The sequence below is a fragment of the Argiope bruennichi genome, chromosome X1 (assembly GCF_947563725.1).
Source record: "Argiope bruennichi chromosome X1, qqArgBrue1.1, whole genome shotgun sequence".
Lineage (NCBI taxonomy): Eukaryota > Metazoa > Arthropoda > Arachnida > Araneae > Araneidae > Argiope > Argiope bruennichi.
Window position 1 is genome coordinate 132479164 of NC_079162.1, and position 16380 is coordinate 132495543.

Genomic DNA, 16380 nt, shown 5'->3' on the forward strand with positions numbered 1-16380 from the left:
ATTCTATTAATCTATTTAACATTTAATTTTTTTAAATTCCTTTGGGATTTTAAATTTTAAGAACTAGGAAAATGCTACATTCCCCAGAAATATATTTACTGTGAATAAATTATTCCCTCCTTTTAAATTCATTATAAAAAAAGTAAGGGAATATTAAAAATAACATACTTTATTAAAAAGATTAATTTCTTTTAATATTTGCTTATTTCTGTATAATATAAGTAAATCTATATGTACAGCACTAATCTAATTGGTGAGGCATGAAAAAAGAAAGGTGAAATATTATAAGAAAACTTCTGTATACTTTCTAACAAATAACCGAAATATGACTTAAATTTAGAAAATTTAGTCTCATAAACACATCTATTAAAAATTGTCTTGTAAATGTGCTTATAATTTCTATGTGCTTAATATAAAATTTCTAAGAAATTAGATTACAAATAAATACTTATTTACTTTATAATTTCTTTCAATACTTGGGATGAAAAATCCTGTTAAAAAATACAGAACTTTAAAAATAATAATTTTCTGTGTATAGCAAAAGCAGTGGTAGTAATAATGATGAGAATAATCTTAATTATATTGTATACATGCAACATTTTTGATGAGAATTTTTCAGAAGTATGCAAGTATACATTTATCATACAAGTTTGTGAATTCTATTACTGAGTGATTTTAGAAATTTCAGGAGAAAGAAATGTGAACAAATAATTTATTTTTAAATTATCCCATTTCTTATCTCTCAGAGCCACAGTAAATATGTTAATGGCCAGTAGCCATATTAGTATATAATAAAATTGTAAATAAAATGTTTTTATTATAATTTTTAAAATTCTTAATTAAACTCCTTAATAGATTAATTTCAGTAGAAACTGCATAGTATGAAAAATTTACAGGGAAAAAAGATTTTGTATGAAATATTTATTATGAGTTGTATATGAAACAAGTTTGAGGATTTAAAATCCTTCGAAATAGAGTTTTATTGCATTTCTCTAAATTTTCTCCATAGATATAGAATGTATATTTCTCAAACAGGTTTGAAAATTGAAATATAAAGTTATTTCCCTGTTTTGAATAGCTTATAGATATGAAAAATTATTTTTATTTCACATGAAATAAGATCTCTATCCGATGCAGAATTACTAATATTCACCTTGCATAGAACTAACATTTAATCCTATATCTGCTTAAATGACATGGACAGTTTCACAAACAGAAATATGTGATGAGTCATACAAGATTCAAACTATTTAAATTGTGTACAATTTGCATTTCTTGCATTCATATTAAATATTAATTCACAATATATATATATTCATAATTGACTGAAACATAATAGTTTTTCAAATTTCAGTTATCTATAAATTGCATTTATAAATAACTGAAAATATTTCAAATCGCTAATACTAAATTATTAATGCTTTTTATGCTGGATTTTATATATGAACACGGAATAAAAACCCTTTTTTAATTAATCATATACATTCACATTTCTGTTATGCTTAAAAATAATCGAAACTACATTCAAAATATTTTCAACACAAACAACAATCCCCTCGCAACTTCTCCCTGCGGAGCAGAATTTCTGGAGCAGCCCCTAGAAGCTTCTACATTTGGCTCGATAGCGCCTTATCCAAAACAACTTGGCACGCTCGAAGCTTGAGCATGCGCAGTTTTGCCTTTGGCAAATTGTTACGGGCGCGGACTAAGGTCTAGTGAGGCTTGTTACTTTTCCTTATGAACAAAATTTTGTTGTTGTGTAGAGTCTAGTCTCTCGAAGCCGAATTTTCGGAACAAGCCGTGTTTAAAGAATCAATGGCAAAGTCTTGTTTTTCCTAGTAGTATCAACCATTAAACTTCGGAACAGACCCTGGTCGATTCCTTGTTCTATAACTGTTATTTTATATCCAGCTTGTTTTTGAAACATGTATGAAGTCTAGGAGGGAAGAATTATATTAGAATGAAAGCTGTTTTGTCTTATTTCCTTATAAAGGCATTGTTTAGGATTAATTTTAGCTGATGTTAATGTATTTTTATTTATGGTATTAAATTTATATGCAAATTCTATTGTTTTTGAGCATTGAGGAACGCAATGAACAGTTGAAGCAAAACCGTTTGAGTATACATTTCATAGCAACTTTCTATCATCATCATGATGCGATCGTACGAAAGCAGTGGAATCTCAGGTTATTATCTGGAACCAAGAACTGCAAGGTACTTTCGAGTAGTACCTATTGGCTCGCCTCTAATAAGTTTGTTAAATGCTGCCCGCGATGAAGCAGCTTCGACGGACTTCAATACGGACAGGAGAAAAAATGTGTATGAATCCACATTTCCCAGATATAAAAGTGTTATAAATTGTTTGAATGATAATCAAATGGGATCTTTAAAATCATTTAGCTATCAGCATGAAATTGCAGCATTAAAAATGAAAAGTTTGCACTTGTCTCATCAATTTATTTATCCTAGTGCAAACATGAACCTTAAAATCCGTCTTCTAAGAGGAGGTATTGAAAATTTGTATGGACAGTGGGTGTCACCGATGAAAGGAACCGTATTTTATGCCTTTAGTGATTTTACAGATGTAAACCAACCTCCTGTATATGAAGCTTATCGTTTTGAAATTGCTTACCTTGGCCCTCGAAACATTGCAGTTGATATGTGTGAAGGTTTTGCACATCCTTTGTGTGTATTGTATGTTTGTAATGATTTCTATACAGGACTTGGAGCATCACGACTTACTTGGCGTCAAGAATTTCACAATGATGCAGCATATGGATCTCAATCTTTTTATGTGAATAGTGCAATTTGGTGTTGTTGTAGTAATAGATTTTCAGGACTTTTTGCTCTCGGAGTAGAAAATGGGATTTATGTACATAACAGCGATACTTATTTATATACTAAACAATTCGAAGGGGAGGTACTTGGTGTACATTTTAACAAAACAGGCGAGATTATTTATGCTGGTATAAACCAAGGTAAACTAATTACAGTAGATACACGAATTCATAATCCTGTTTGTGAGACAAAACTGAATGATCATGCACTTACTGAAGTTACTTTACTTGATAATGAAAATTTCATGCTTTGTGCTGGACTAGGTAACTTTTTGTGTCAGGTAATTGAATCTTTTTTAAATTTTATTGTAAGTAATAAGTATATATTTTTTAATGTTATAGTGAAAAATGAGGTGGAGTGTAATAATATTTATTTTGTTTTTTCAGTAAAGTTTTTTTTATTTAGTGATGCAAAATACCTGGATTAACAAACAATAGATATTTATCAGATTATATTTTAAAATTATATATTCATATAAAATATCACCATTAGCATTTTATATGATTTTGCAATATATATATAATCAGAAGTAGTAAACAAAATATTGGATCTTTTTGAATAATGATAAACAATAAGGTTTTTTTCTTAAATGAAAGTAGTAATATTAATTTAAAAAAAGAATGTTGAATTCAGTTTATAAATTATTAAGAATTGGTAACAGAGACTAAAAGATACAATTACTTATAATTAAATTCTTGGTCTAAGGTTTAAGCATTAATCTGAAAGAGATTTAGAAATTTCAAACTGATTCAGAGAGTTAATTCTCAGATGAATTATACAAATTATGTTTCTAGGTTATATTCTTTGTCTGTAAATAATTGTATGTTTTCTTCATTCTTTAAATATAGTTTTTTTCTCATTTTATCTCATCATCACAGTATAGAACTTTACAGATATATAATGCATATACGAGATTTAACTAATCTTTCAGATGTCGGATAGTTTCTTTTTTTCTGTGAATCCAATTGAAATTACCTAAAGTTCTGACAGTTGCAGACACTTCAGCTATAATCCTGGCTGTATGCAAACTCCTTCGTTCTAATAAGTAGATTTATCTCTTGTCCTTCCCATTATATTTATCTGTTCCATAGCTCATCTTTTTCACTTTGATGAACTAGTTTTATCTTTAGCTCAGTATCATCTAACTTTGTTGCTCAGCTTCATAAATGAAAGTTAAATCATTAGGTAGGTTAGATAATTTCAAATCTCCTAGTTGTATCATTAAGTTTAAAAATCTGTTTCAAGTCAAAAAATGAGTTGAATTCAATTTCAAAATGAATTGGACCAATACCAGATTCTTTTCCTTCTTTTATCAACAGTTAGTTTTTCTTCAGTTTTCTGTCAGGGAGATATTAAAAACTTTTACAATAAAAAAAATTGTGTAATTTGTTAAACTGCCTACTGACTTAAACAATCTGTGGATCATTTGATTCAAGCATATGAGCAACTTAATTGCTGGACCCAAAATACTAGTCATTTTATCAGCATGAATCCTAGAAACTTCATCATCTAGAAGTTGTTTTAAAATCTGTGAATAGTTGGGCTTTATTAACTGGTGAAGATTATAATAAAAGCTTGTAAGTTTTAGAAACATTTAGTAACTTCTAGTTTTTATGGGAAGTTTAAGCAAAATGACAGTTTTCTTAGTAGCTATATTTTTTTAATAATATGATCAAAACTTTATTTTTATACTATGTTTGAGATAAAAAATTGGTCATCCATTTACTCTTATGTGTGTGTAATATAATGTAATAATATATTTAATCAAATTTATATCTTGATTGATTTCCTAATTATTATCTTAAATTGGCCAATATTAAATGATTCTGAAATGTTTTCTTATTTCCTTATCCAAATCCTACATTTTTATTCAATTATTTCTAGTATGCTTTCTAGGAAACTGATAATTATTGCAATTTCTCATGCTCTGAGTAAAGGGATGAAAATCCTCAAGACCTATACCTTTTTTTAAGCCATCGCATGACAAAAAAAAAAAAAAAATCCCCATTAGATTCTCATAGTAAAATTACTAAAGGGAAAATTTTCTTTATCGCTCTTGTATCGCAATGTAAACGGACATGTCTCTTTTATCATTGATCTTTCCCTCAGAAAAATTATGACTCCTGTAGAAAAGTGAATTGAAGTTTTAATTCCAAAAATGTCTTCTTTATGGCCATGTATCTGTAAAATTATGTTTACATATATCTTTTTTTTTTTTTTTTTTTACAAAATACCCAAAAAGTATTTACATACTCATTGTTTATTTATCTATCCCACATCACTGCTTGTAATTTGGCTTTCAAAATAAATTTTTAAAATTTAAAATCATTCAATTTAACATATTAAGTAGCTAATTAATAATTAAATTATTTGTAATGCTATAATATACCTTATGGTTTACCTTAAGGTTTTGAATATATACTTTATATTATATAATATATACCTTATGGTTTTTTTATTAATCTGTAGATCAAATTTATTAAGTTTTTAGGAATCATACTCTTATACTTAAAATTGCTTTTTGTATTATGTATTAATCTTTCTTAGTAGTCCTAAAGTACTGGGAAAAACTTTAATGAAAACTAATTGTTTTGAATTCTTACTGATCTGAGATACTTATTGTTAAAACACAATTTTAATGTACTACATGTTTTCATTAGAAAATTAAGAGGGAAGGGGTGAAGGAAGAAAATGTACAAGTTCAAGATTTATGAACAGGTTTAAAATTTAAGTATAATATCTGTTATTGAACTGTTTAACTAGAGAACAATTTCATACTGTAAAAAATGATTTAGAAATGAACCAAACACTGAAAAGTACTGGTAGATAATCAACTAAACAAATAATTTAATTTTGGAAGATGTGCAGTTGTGTGAGTCTTAGATATTTTAACTCAATATTGATGTTATGACCTTTCTTTCAGAATAATATTATATTGGACAAGTTATTTGCATTGTGTATACAGGTCTGAATTGTCATTTATGTAGTCATATACATACTTAATTGGCAATCAAACTTAATAAGGATGCATGTAGTGTATTCAGATCGCAATTAACAATGTTATATAGTTGAAAAAATAATTTGAGATGCCTTAGATGAGTCCATGTTACACGATAACATATTGGTGCATTTAAGTATACTTGTAATGCATATTAAAGATGAACATCTATTAACACTAGAAATAAGCATCCACTAAATCATGCTGATAAGTTTAGAAATGGTACAATTAATTGCCTTTTAGCTATATCGCCTTCATACTTCTACTTACCAATTCTTATTTATAAGGCAGACGAGAGAATCATCCCTGATGGCCACATTATCTCACCTTTAAGAATATATTCAGCTCTTTTAAGACAGTTATGGTGTGTTCATTAAGATTACTCTCAATACTTTTTGTATTATTTAAAAAAATTGTTTATTTTATAATATTTAAGGATTTTTTTATAATTTATGTGAGTGCACAAATATATATTAAACCATTTGCATAAAGTTAGTTACATCCTCTGCAACTTGAAATTTTTGTTCTACTAAACATCAGTGCAAATAGAAATGAAAAGCCACCAAATAATTTTGGGTCTGTGAGAAGTCTACCGATTTAATGTGCCATTGTTGCGTTTTAGATTGACAACATTATTGTAGATATTTGAAGCAATGCTTCATTATTAATTTGGAACTTCTTAAAAGAATTCTAAATACCAAATTTATTTCAACATTTTGGGGAAAATTTTTTGATATTGAATGAATAGATATAAGATATCTTAAGGATATCTTAATCAATGACATATTAGCCAGGGGGATATAAATTCATGTAGCATTAATCTTGGTATTTATGTTGACAGAACATTATTGCATTTATGTTGCTTTTTAATATCAAATATGATTAAGGGGCACAAAAAAAACATGCCTCATTAACCATATACAGTAGACTCCCGATTATCCGCGCCTGCCGCACTAAGTTTTTTTTTTGCTTCCAAGCAAACAGAAAATGCTTCCAAATCAAGAAGCAAACACAAATGACTGATTTCTTCAAAAAGGTGTAGTTTTACAGTTATGCTTTTGTAATTACATATTACATTACAGTATTAAAACACTACATATCTATTAATTTTTCTGTGTATCCTTGACGCCTCTCGTAAGTACAAAGCACTTTTCTGCTTTCATTAACAAAATGCATTTTAGGTTAGTTTTGAGTGATATACTAAAATATTAAGCGTTAGTTAAACATTTCCTGCTGTTTATTTTACGTTTTATTGTACATAAAACGATTTTTCAAAGTTGGAATGACTGTTTTCTCTTTTGCTATACCCATTTTTAGCTTTTTTCGGATTATCCGCGATTTTTGTTATCCGCGGCGGCCACGCCACCCGATTCCGCGGATAATCGGGAGTGTACTGTATCTTTAATAAACCATTGATAATGACTGGAAAAGTGGAATAATTCTGTTTGTCTCTAATCTTTAGATTATGATGAAATTTAACATATAGATTATGGGGTAGGAAAAAAAACTCGGAGGTTTTTTTACTTGAATTATTTTGATGAAGAAAGGAAAATATTTCCCTCTGTTTTTGAGTAATTACAAGATAAGATTTGTAGTCTTCTTGCATTATGCCTGGAATTATTATGTGCACTTGGTAGGAACCTGCCCATCAGTTATAAGGTGATGAATCGGATGGGAATAAAATGATCAGTTATGTGAGCAGAGACATTAATTTTAAATGGGAGAGGTAAATTGCCATTGTTTACTAGTACAGCAATTATCACAGCCCTTAAGTTAAGCTGACACAACATTTGTATCATTCAGAAAAATTGCTAAAATAAAGGTAATTTGTTTTCTGTATAAAGAATTTTAAAATTTTTATATGAATGAAATTAATGTAAACTTGTGTAGATAATCAAGTAATTGGATTTGCTGTTAAATATTGGCAGCATGCTGTTTAGAAGTAAATGTTTAGAGACAAATTATTAGTAATTATTAGTATATATTTGCTTTGATTTCAGAAATACATTCAGACCATATATATTCTTCAGTTCTGTATTAAAATTCTATATATTTATTTATTGAGTCTGATTAGGCTGTTCCAAAAGTTTTCAAATTTCATTAGTTTCTAAGAGCAAAGTAATTTTTTTTATTTGAAATAATGAAAGGCATAATATTTTTATCAGTTTCTTTTATAAATTTTAACAAAAGCATTAAAAAGCTTAATACAAATTTTAGACTTTCCTGCACTCTCTAAGGCATGTCTTAACAATCTGTAAAAATATAAAGATTCTAACTAACAATCCATATATGATTAGATGCAATTGAAATATGATTAAAGGACAAAATGTACAAATGTTTCCTTTTTTTAATCTAAGATTACATAGGGCTATTATTTAAATTTGATTTTTTTAAAAATCCTTCTGATTTAACTTTGTCATAGAATTTTTTTTTCTAAAAATTTATCTTGGAAATATTATTGTTTGTATTAGTTACATTAAGTTTTGTATGAGAATAAAGAGTGTAGTTCAGAATAAAATGTTTATTAAAAAATTGACAAATCTAGCCTATGCCATAAGATAAAATCTACGTTACAAAATTGCTAATATATATATGATGTTGTTTTAGACATTTGTTAAATATTTGTTAAATATTAAATATATGTTATATACATTTAAATATTTGTTCATATTTTCATTAACTTCTTTTCTTCTATATGCATGATGTGGAGTCTATGAATTAATTGCTAAATTCTATGCACAAGCCTTTGGTCAGACTTCACAAAATTATTTTCTACATACAGTACACTCCCGATTATCCGCGGAATTGGGTGGCGCGGCCGCCGCGGATAACAAAAATCGTGGATAATCCGAAAAAAGCTAAAAACGGGTATAGCAAAAGAGAAAACAGTCATTCCAACTTTGAAAAATCGTTTTATGTACAATAAAACGTAAAATAAACAGCAGGAAATGTTTAACTAACGCTTAATATTTTAGTATATCACTCAAAACTAACCTAAAATGCATTTTGTTAATGAAAACAGAAAAGTGCTTTGCACATACGAGAGGCGTCTAGGATACACAGAAAAATTAATACATATGTACTGTACAAAAGCATAACTGTAAAACTACACCTTTTTGAAGAAATCAGTCATTTGTGTTTGCTTCTTGCTTTGGAAACCTTTTCTCTTTGCTTGGAAGCAAAAAAAAAAAAAAAAAAAAACATAGTGCCACAGGCGCGGATAATCCGTTCCGCGGATAATCGGGAGTCTACTGTATTTTGTTGCTAGCCGTATAGCTATGACTAACAACAAAATTTGTCCACTGCTTTGGGATGGGTGATCAAGAAAAGGAAGAGGGATTTCATTATAAGATGAGAATAAAGGTGTATCATGCAGGTTCAGATGGCAGTGGGAGTCAAATTGTATAAAATTTCCACAGACTTTAATGGCTAAAGAATTAGATAGCTTTTTATTGTTCTATTTGCTCTATTTAATCTGATGTAATGTTCTTTCTGCATAATTTATTATTTTTGTAGCAAATAAAAAAAATTTAAATTTTTTTTCCCATTTGAATGAACAAAATATCATTTATTCATTTAAAAATTATTTCACCAATTTGTCATTTTATTTGTTAATTTCTTTTGAAAATATCAAGCATATCTGAAATGTTTACTGAAAAAACACTAATGTAAAATTCTGCCTTCTCTCTCTCACACTGAAATAATGTTCAAATTAATTTCCTTCTTTCTAATCATATGATAATTAAGTATTATATTACAAATTAGTGAATTAGTTACAAATTAAGGCCTGATTGTAATGGCATGTTTTTTAGGGTGCATCCTTAAAAAACTGCTTATTATTATTATTATTTTTGGTGTTTATATAAGGGCTTTAAAAGTGCTTAATTTTCCCATTTTATCTAGACACTTATTTTGCTTCCAGAAGATTTAAAGGGGGAAAAAAAAAATTTGCATTTAGATTTGCTACATTATATGAATGTATTTTCTTTATTGTGTCTAATCTGTCATCTGGCAGAATACCAATGAGTTTGAGTTCAGCTTACGAGGTTTCCCTTTAGTTTAGGAGAATACTAATGCTGTGGGAAAAATATATCTTTTTCACTAGCTTGACTCTCTGGTTTTGCTTGCCTTAGTAGAGAAAAAGAAATCATCCCCCCCCCCCCATAAAAATTGTATGTATTTCTAGAAATGACATATAATTTGCTTTTAGACAACATTATCTGGTTGTTGCTTTTCTGCAAGTGATTGTTTCTTAGCATTTTTTAAAACTGATTTCAAACCTTATTTGCAAATTATTTAAGTATTTGTATGCAGTTAATTTTTTTGGCAAAAGTTTTAGAAATTTTTAGCCCTATGCCTGGAAAAACCTGTATTTAATTCATTGTGGACTTTTAAAAGTCAATATACTGAAGGGGTCAAGGCTTGCAAATGCAAAAATAGATATAATCATTACTAAAAAACTGAGTACATCAACATCAGCCTATTCAAAATGCCATCTGCTTTTGGAGGATCAGAAAGAGGAAGAAATTGCTGCCAGTGACACAAAGAAAAGAAAGTTAAAATCTGATTTCTTGATCTCTTTTTACAAAAAGAAATCTTATAGACAAGGAAATTGCCGAAACTGAATTAAAACCAATGGAATTGTTCATCAAGCTAGAGATTTTTCTTTACTGAATAAAATCTAATGTGCTGTGAAAAGCTGTTAATGGAAAATTGAACAATTGAAAAAGTTAGGTAATAAAGTTTCTAAAAAGAAACAGGAAATCTTTGTTTATATAGTAAATAAAATTTTGTGGATTTTTATATCCCAATTTGTTTACCTATATAAATAAATCTAGTATAATTTTCACCTTTCTTATTCTGTGTAACCTCATTTCTTTCAAGGCATTCATAAGTTAATGAAGTTATATTTTAATAATAATAATATTTTATTATTTAATGGTTAATATTTTTTTCTTAATGCAGATTATTAAGATGTATTAAAGTAATTTTAGGTATCCAATTGAAATGTTTAAGTATTCAACAATTACTGTTGATATTCTATGGTTTTCCATAAAATTGGATGCTTTCTTGCCTAACTTAATGAATTTTAATGTAATACAGTTTTATAATAAAAACTACTATGTTAATGTTTTTTCTTATTTTTTTTTTCCCTATAGGTGCTTAAAAAATACTAATTTCTTAAAGATAAAATTTGACTCATTCTTTTTATTTATTTATTTATTATTATTATTATTTTGCATACAGGTGCTTAATCTAGTTCTTCTAACCCTGGTTTTGACAAAATACTTTTTATTTATTTATTTTTAATTCTACTTTTAAGTCTTTTGAAAAGTATTATGACCTCTTGAATTTTGTTTCCCATATTTTTCATTAGTATTCTGACTGCAATTTCTTAATGACAATGCTTGATTAACACGTTAATTACGCGATATTGCGTTATGCGCGTTCTGGCCAAACGAAATTCGATTTTCAGCTTGGAATAAACGGGTAGCAAGAATTGAATGAATGATGAATTTTGCAGAAAGTTATTATGTTCATCTGAATTTAATATTTATCTATGTTCAGAAATTACAAATAATGCCAATCAATATTTTACAAAATTTCTTTACATTTTTTATTTCAGATTAATGGATTTAATGTTTTTTTAGTGAAGAAAGTAGTTTGTTATGAAATATTAATACATTTAAATTGTAAGAATGCATTGCAGAAGTTAGGTATTTCTGTCATTTTAATTAAAAACAACCTGTATGAAGGTTGGTCTTCATTCAGTTTGGGAAAAGTGACTTTATTTCTTTTAGTCTTGAAGTATTGTAATATGATTTTTTTTTCTCTTTTCCTGGCATTCTCATTCATTGTAATAAAATTATGCATAACTAATGGTTTTAGCATATATAGTTACAAACATGAGAAGTAACTAGCACAATGATGAACTGAAATTAATTTGTATCATTTTGCTCCTTTGATGTGAATAAAATTGAGATACATTCTGATTTTTGTTTTTTTCTTATCAGTTAGTTTGAATTTATTTAATGATTTAAAGTTTTGAATTAGTGATAAAACTATTGAATAATTATTTCTGGAATGACTTAACAATAAAATATTTAATTAAGCAGGAGATATATTAACAAATTTCGGGGGCTTTGAGAAATTTTACCTTCCTGTATCCAAATGCTTCCACCCTTATATATATAGTAAGAGCTTTATGATTTGCTTCATGAAAGGTAACATTCTTAGAACTTTTTAAAAAAAATTATTTCGCTTTTTCTTTAAATTTGGTAGGTATCTGAGCTGTCCTCTACTGATCTGTGCTCTTTTCTGTTTTATTCTGACTTTTTTCTACATTCTTTATTATCATCATGCTATTAAAAACTTAACCTGTCTTTGGCTTATTCTTATGTTGATTTTGTGTGACCTCAGAGACATAGAAATATGGTCGATTAAATTGAATCCCACTCCTTTGATTTGGAGGATTTTTGCCTCAATACGCCTTCTTTGCTTTATCATTTACGTTCATTTTATTATTACAGATATTATTAATAATTTGTTTCCATTTATTAGCTAAAAGCAATTTTGGAGGAACAGATGATGATGATGTTGTCTACATACATAAATAAATGAAGTCCGAAAATCTGCTAATTGATGTATGCCAAATTAATAAATTTTTTATTAAAAAATATATCATCGATGTGATTGTCAAAGTAGCTCTATAAAATGCTGTATATTCTGACGTGATTTTAGATCATAAGCATAACTTTTATTGGAAATGATAATCTGAGAATTTGATTAATAGAGATGATATAATAACTCCCAAGAGAGGCAATGGAATTTGAAACAGTGTCGAATGAGGATGAGGTGTTTCTAGTGTTCAGTGATGTCTTGGAGACAAAATGCTTTTGCCTTTTGAAGCCAGTTATGTTGAGGAGCGTGAGCAAAGTATTCCTCGGAGTGTCATTTATCCTTGTGAAACTCATTTACTATTGTTACTTAGTACAAAATATGTTTCAGTTTATTTTCCTATTGTTTAAATTTCCCTTTCTCTTTTTTTAGGTTGATTTGAGAATGCAGCGCAAGGTTGTAAATTATATTGGAGAATTTCGAAACACTTTGAAAAACCCTTTTAGTTTCGATGAAACTTATAATGTTCTTTGTTCAACTGGGAGTGATGATATCACTCGACTTTGGAGCTTAAGAGGAGGAAGGCCTGTAAAGACTGTTCTTCCCCCGATTCCAGGAGAAGAATGCCGATCTTGGTTGATGTGTGATCCAGCAGCAAAACTGAGACTATTGCTAGCCTGTAAAAATATGGTATATGTTCATGAATATTGAAAAGAGCCATTTATGCATTTCTCATTTGTTTGTATTATTATTGAGGACAAATGCGTATCATAAAGTTCAGTGTATAATGGTCCCTTCAGTTTATTGATGATGCTTTACTGTGCATGCCTGCAAACATATGTAAATTCACCAAAGATACAGATTTTATGTATTACAATCTTGCAACAAATGCTGAACAATTAAAAAAAGGTGTAATCAATATCGATTTGGTTGAAGGTTCAGGGGAACTTACCAATTCATCTTTACGTGAAATTAAATATTCTGAAAGGTGATCTTGCTGCCTATGAAAGTAATTGATGCATTTGAATCGAATGTAATTATAACCTTAATGTATCGCTATGATGTGTATAAAATTTTTATATTTCACATGAAAACTCAGTAAATGGATTGCAATACTGCCAGATGTTATAGATGTGCTATCTAACTTTATTGATGATATTTTTCTGGCGGGCTTGTCTTCCCTATGTTTCCATCATGATGGCATTCCAGGCGCATACCACATGCAGTGCAACATATTTGACCAACAGATTAATGGCTATAATATTTATATGGAATGGCCTCCACGATCACTAGATCTTACCCTATTTGATGTCTTCTTGTGGAATTACGTCAAATATCAGATGTATGACACTTCATCGGCAAGTTTTGTGAATCTGTGGCTGCATATTATCCATAACTGTGCTACTGTCCACCATAGCTGATTAGGAATGTGTATGCCGACCTACTTGATCGAATACAAATGAGAGATTATGACATTTTTGAATACACTTACCATGCATTACATTTTTTTGTTTGTTAATCTGTATCTTTTACTTTTCCCATGTACCACACTGAATAACGCATTTGGTTTTGACGTTTTTATGTCTGCGCACAATTTATCAGGATAAAATGTTTAAATGTTGCATATTTTTTCGTAGTTATATGGCCTCAAGGTTTTAATCAGATATTTTGATAGTTGTACGAGTTTGTGTCTTCAGATTTCCCGCTCCTGAGTGAGTTTTTCAGATTTTTTTAATTACTATTTTTGTTTACTTTCTTCGTTACTTAATTCCTCTCGTTGCTCTGAAAGGGTGCCTGGATTCTGAAGACGACGTTTTATTCTTTTCGATAAAACTATGATAATATCGGAGAATACATTTTTCAATTTTAGGATGAAATCTTTTTTAAGGCACGGGAAGCTCATAATTTTAATCGCAAATATCTGTGCCAATTTTATAAATAATTCCATGAAATTTTCTCATGAGTTTTTTTTATGGTATAGTGTACAATTTTCTAACTGGACTATCTAGGAAAATATTTACATTTTCTGTACTGAATAAGGTAGCATTTTCGAAATAAACGTTTTCATTTAAATTTGTGATAACTCCTTTTAAATTTAAATATGAACATATCTCGTCAAATTTTGTAGATAGAAACGTGAAACTTTGTATGTGCATAGATAGTTATAAGAAAAACATTCTACTAATTGATAATTTTATACAGTAGGGGTGTATAAAAATTTATTTTAAATTTTTTTACTATAATTTCCCACATAAGCTAAAGGGATTTCCTGCAACTGCCTATTTTATTTAATGAAACTTAGAACTAGGCATATGCTTAGATACAGTATTTAGAGAAATAAAAGCTTGTTTCACTTTTTTAGTATACCCTATGTATGTTAAAACCCAAAGATCAGGGTTGCCACTCAAATCTAAAAAAAAAAAAAAAAAAAAAAAAACATTTTTTTTTTCAGTACGTATATTCGAGATACAAGGAAATGCAAAAATAGCACTCTTGTGCAAGTTATAATGTGTTACCATGATACAAATTATTTAATGATTATTTAACAACAAAACATTACAAAGCAAAATTACTTTTTATTTATTCATTTTTGTCAACACATGTATTTGGGCATCAATTTCTTCAGATTTTTTTTGCCATCAGTTTCATGGAGATATTCCTTAACAAATAAGGTACGGCATTTTTGGCTATTTCACCTTTAGTGAATCTGAGAAAATATTTCAGATATATCACTGAATGCATTCAAGGACGAGTGTGATGCAATATGTTTTAATGCCCATAAAAATTCAGCCTTAAATGATTGTTTTTGAATTAAAAGTTCGAAATCGATTTATTTTTTGGACTTCACATATCACCTACAACTTCATTCCTTTAGATTGAAAGTTTAATATTAATTATGACTTATTTGAACTGACACGCAATTTCGTTTCCCTTTTTTGGCATGACTAATAAGTGTCTGTTTTCCCGTATAACGTAGGCTTATTATTTTCTTACAAAGCAAGCAGTACGCTATAAATGGATTTTGCGGCACTTCTTGAACCTATTCAGCAAATTCAGGATTGAATTTTTTTTTTATCCGTCCAATTTGTATTAAATATGGATTTTGAGCAACTCGTTTGAAAAAAAAAAAAAAAGTTCTTTAATCTACTCTGAATAAGCTCACAATTACTCAAATGATAAACAAACCTTAAACTCACGTGGGAGTGACTAAATACCACCGCGATGCGTCCGCAGATTGAATGTTGTTATTCCTGCAGAGAAATGTATTCTAATCTTTCACACAGTTACAGAAGTGTCGCGCATGCTCATTAGCTGCAATTCGAGAATCGGGGTAAAAGAACAACTGTCTCGCAAATCGAAACTGGACTGATCTATACAGAAAAAAAAGGGAAAAAGAGTTAAAAGGTGCGAGTTTCTGCATTACATAATCACGAATGGTATTGTTTCGTTTTTGGAAGCGATGACTACGATATTTTATTCTTGCAATCTTTAGAAATCGGCATTTTTTAGATAGGATAAAAATAACTAAGAAACTTATATTTCCCTGTATTTCCCCGGTTTTTTTTTTAGTCAATTCCCTGTGTTTTCTTGTGGAGTGGCAACCCTGAAGGTACAAATGTTACTTTTGTATTATATATATGTATGTATTGAAATTTATCTATATAAATAAAAGTGAAACTCACAAATCGTTTGTTGATTATTGAAATTAGAATTGATTTCGATATTTCGCGAAGATGAAGGGTAGATGAGTTTTGATGACATATAAAGAGATAAAAAACATTTCATAAGCAAATTGTGATTTATAATTTTGCATGAATGGCATTTTCTTTTAATTTGCGCATATTTTATTTGTTTGAACTTATACAGGAAAAATTTGCTCTAGGGTTACCTTTCATTCTGGCAAAGCTCAGTCGTGAAAATGACTT

General features: G+C 28.8%; 1 protein-coding gene across 1 annotated transcript; it reads left to right on the top strand.

Moving 5' to 3' along the window:
- The first annotated feature begins 1653 nt into the window (after nt 1-1653).
- Nucleotides 1654-16131, top strand: LOC129958383 (uncharacterized). Its single transcript, XM_056070843.1, has 2 exons — nt 1654-3118; nt 12887-16131. Exons 1-2 carry the CDS (start codon nt 2153-2155, stop codon nt 13163-13165), a joined length of 1245 nt encoding a protein of 414 aa, XP_055926818.1. The 5' UTR covers nt 1654-2152; the 3' UTR covers nt 13166-16131.
- Nucleotides 16132-16380: the final 249 nt, after the last annotated feature.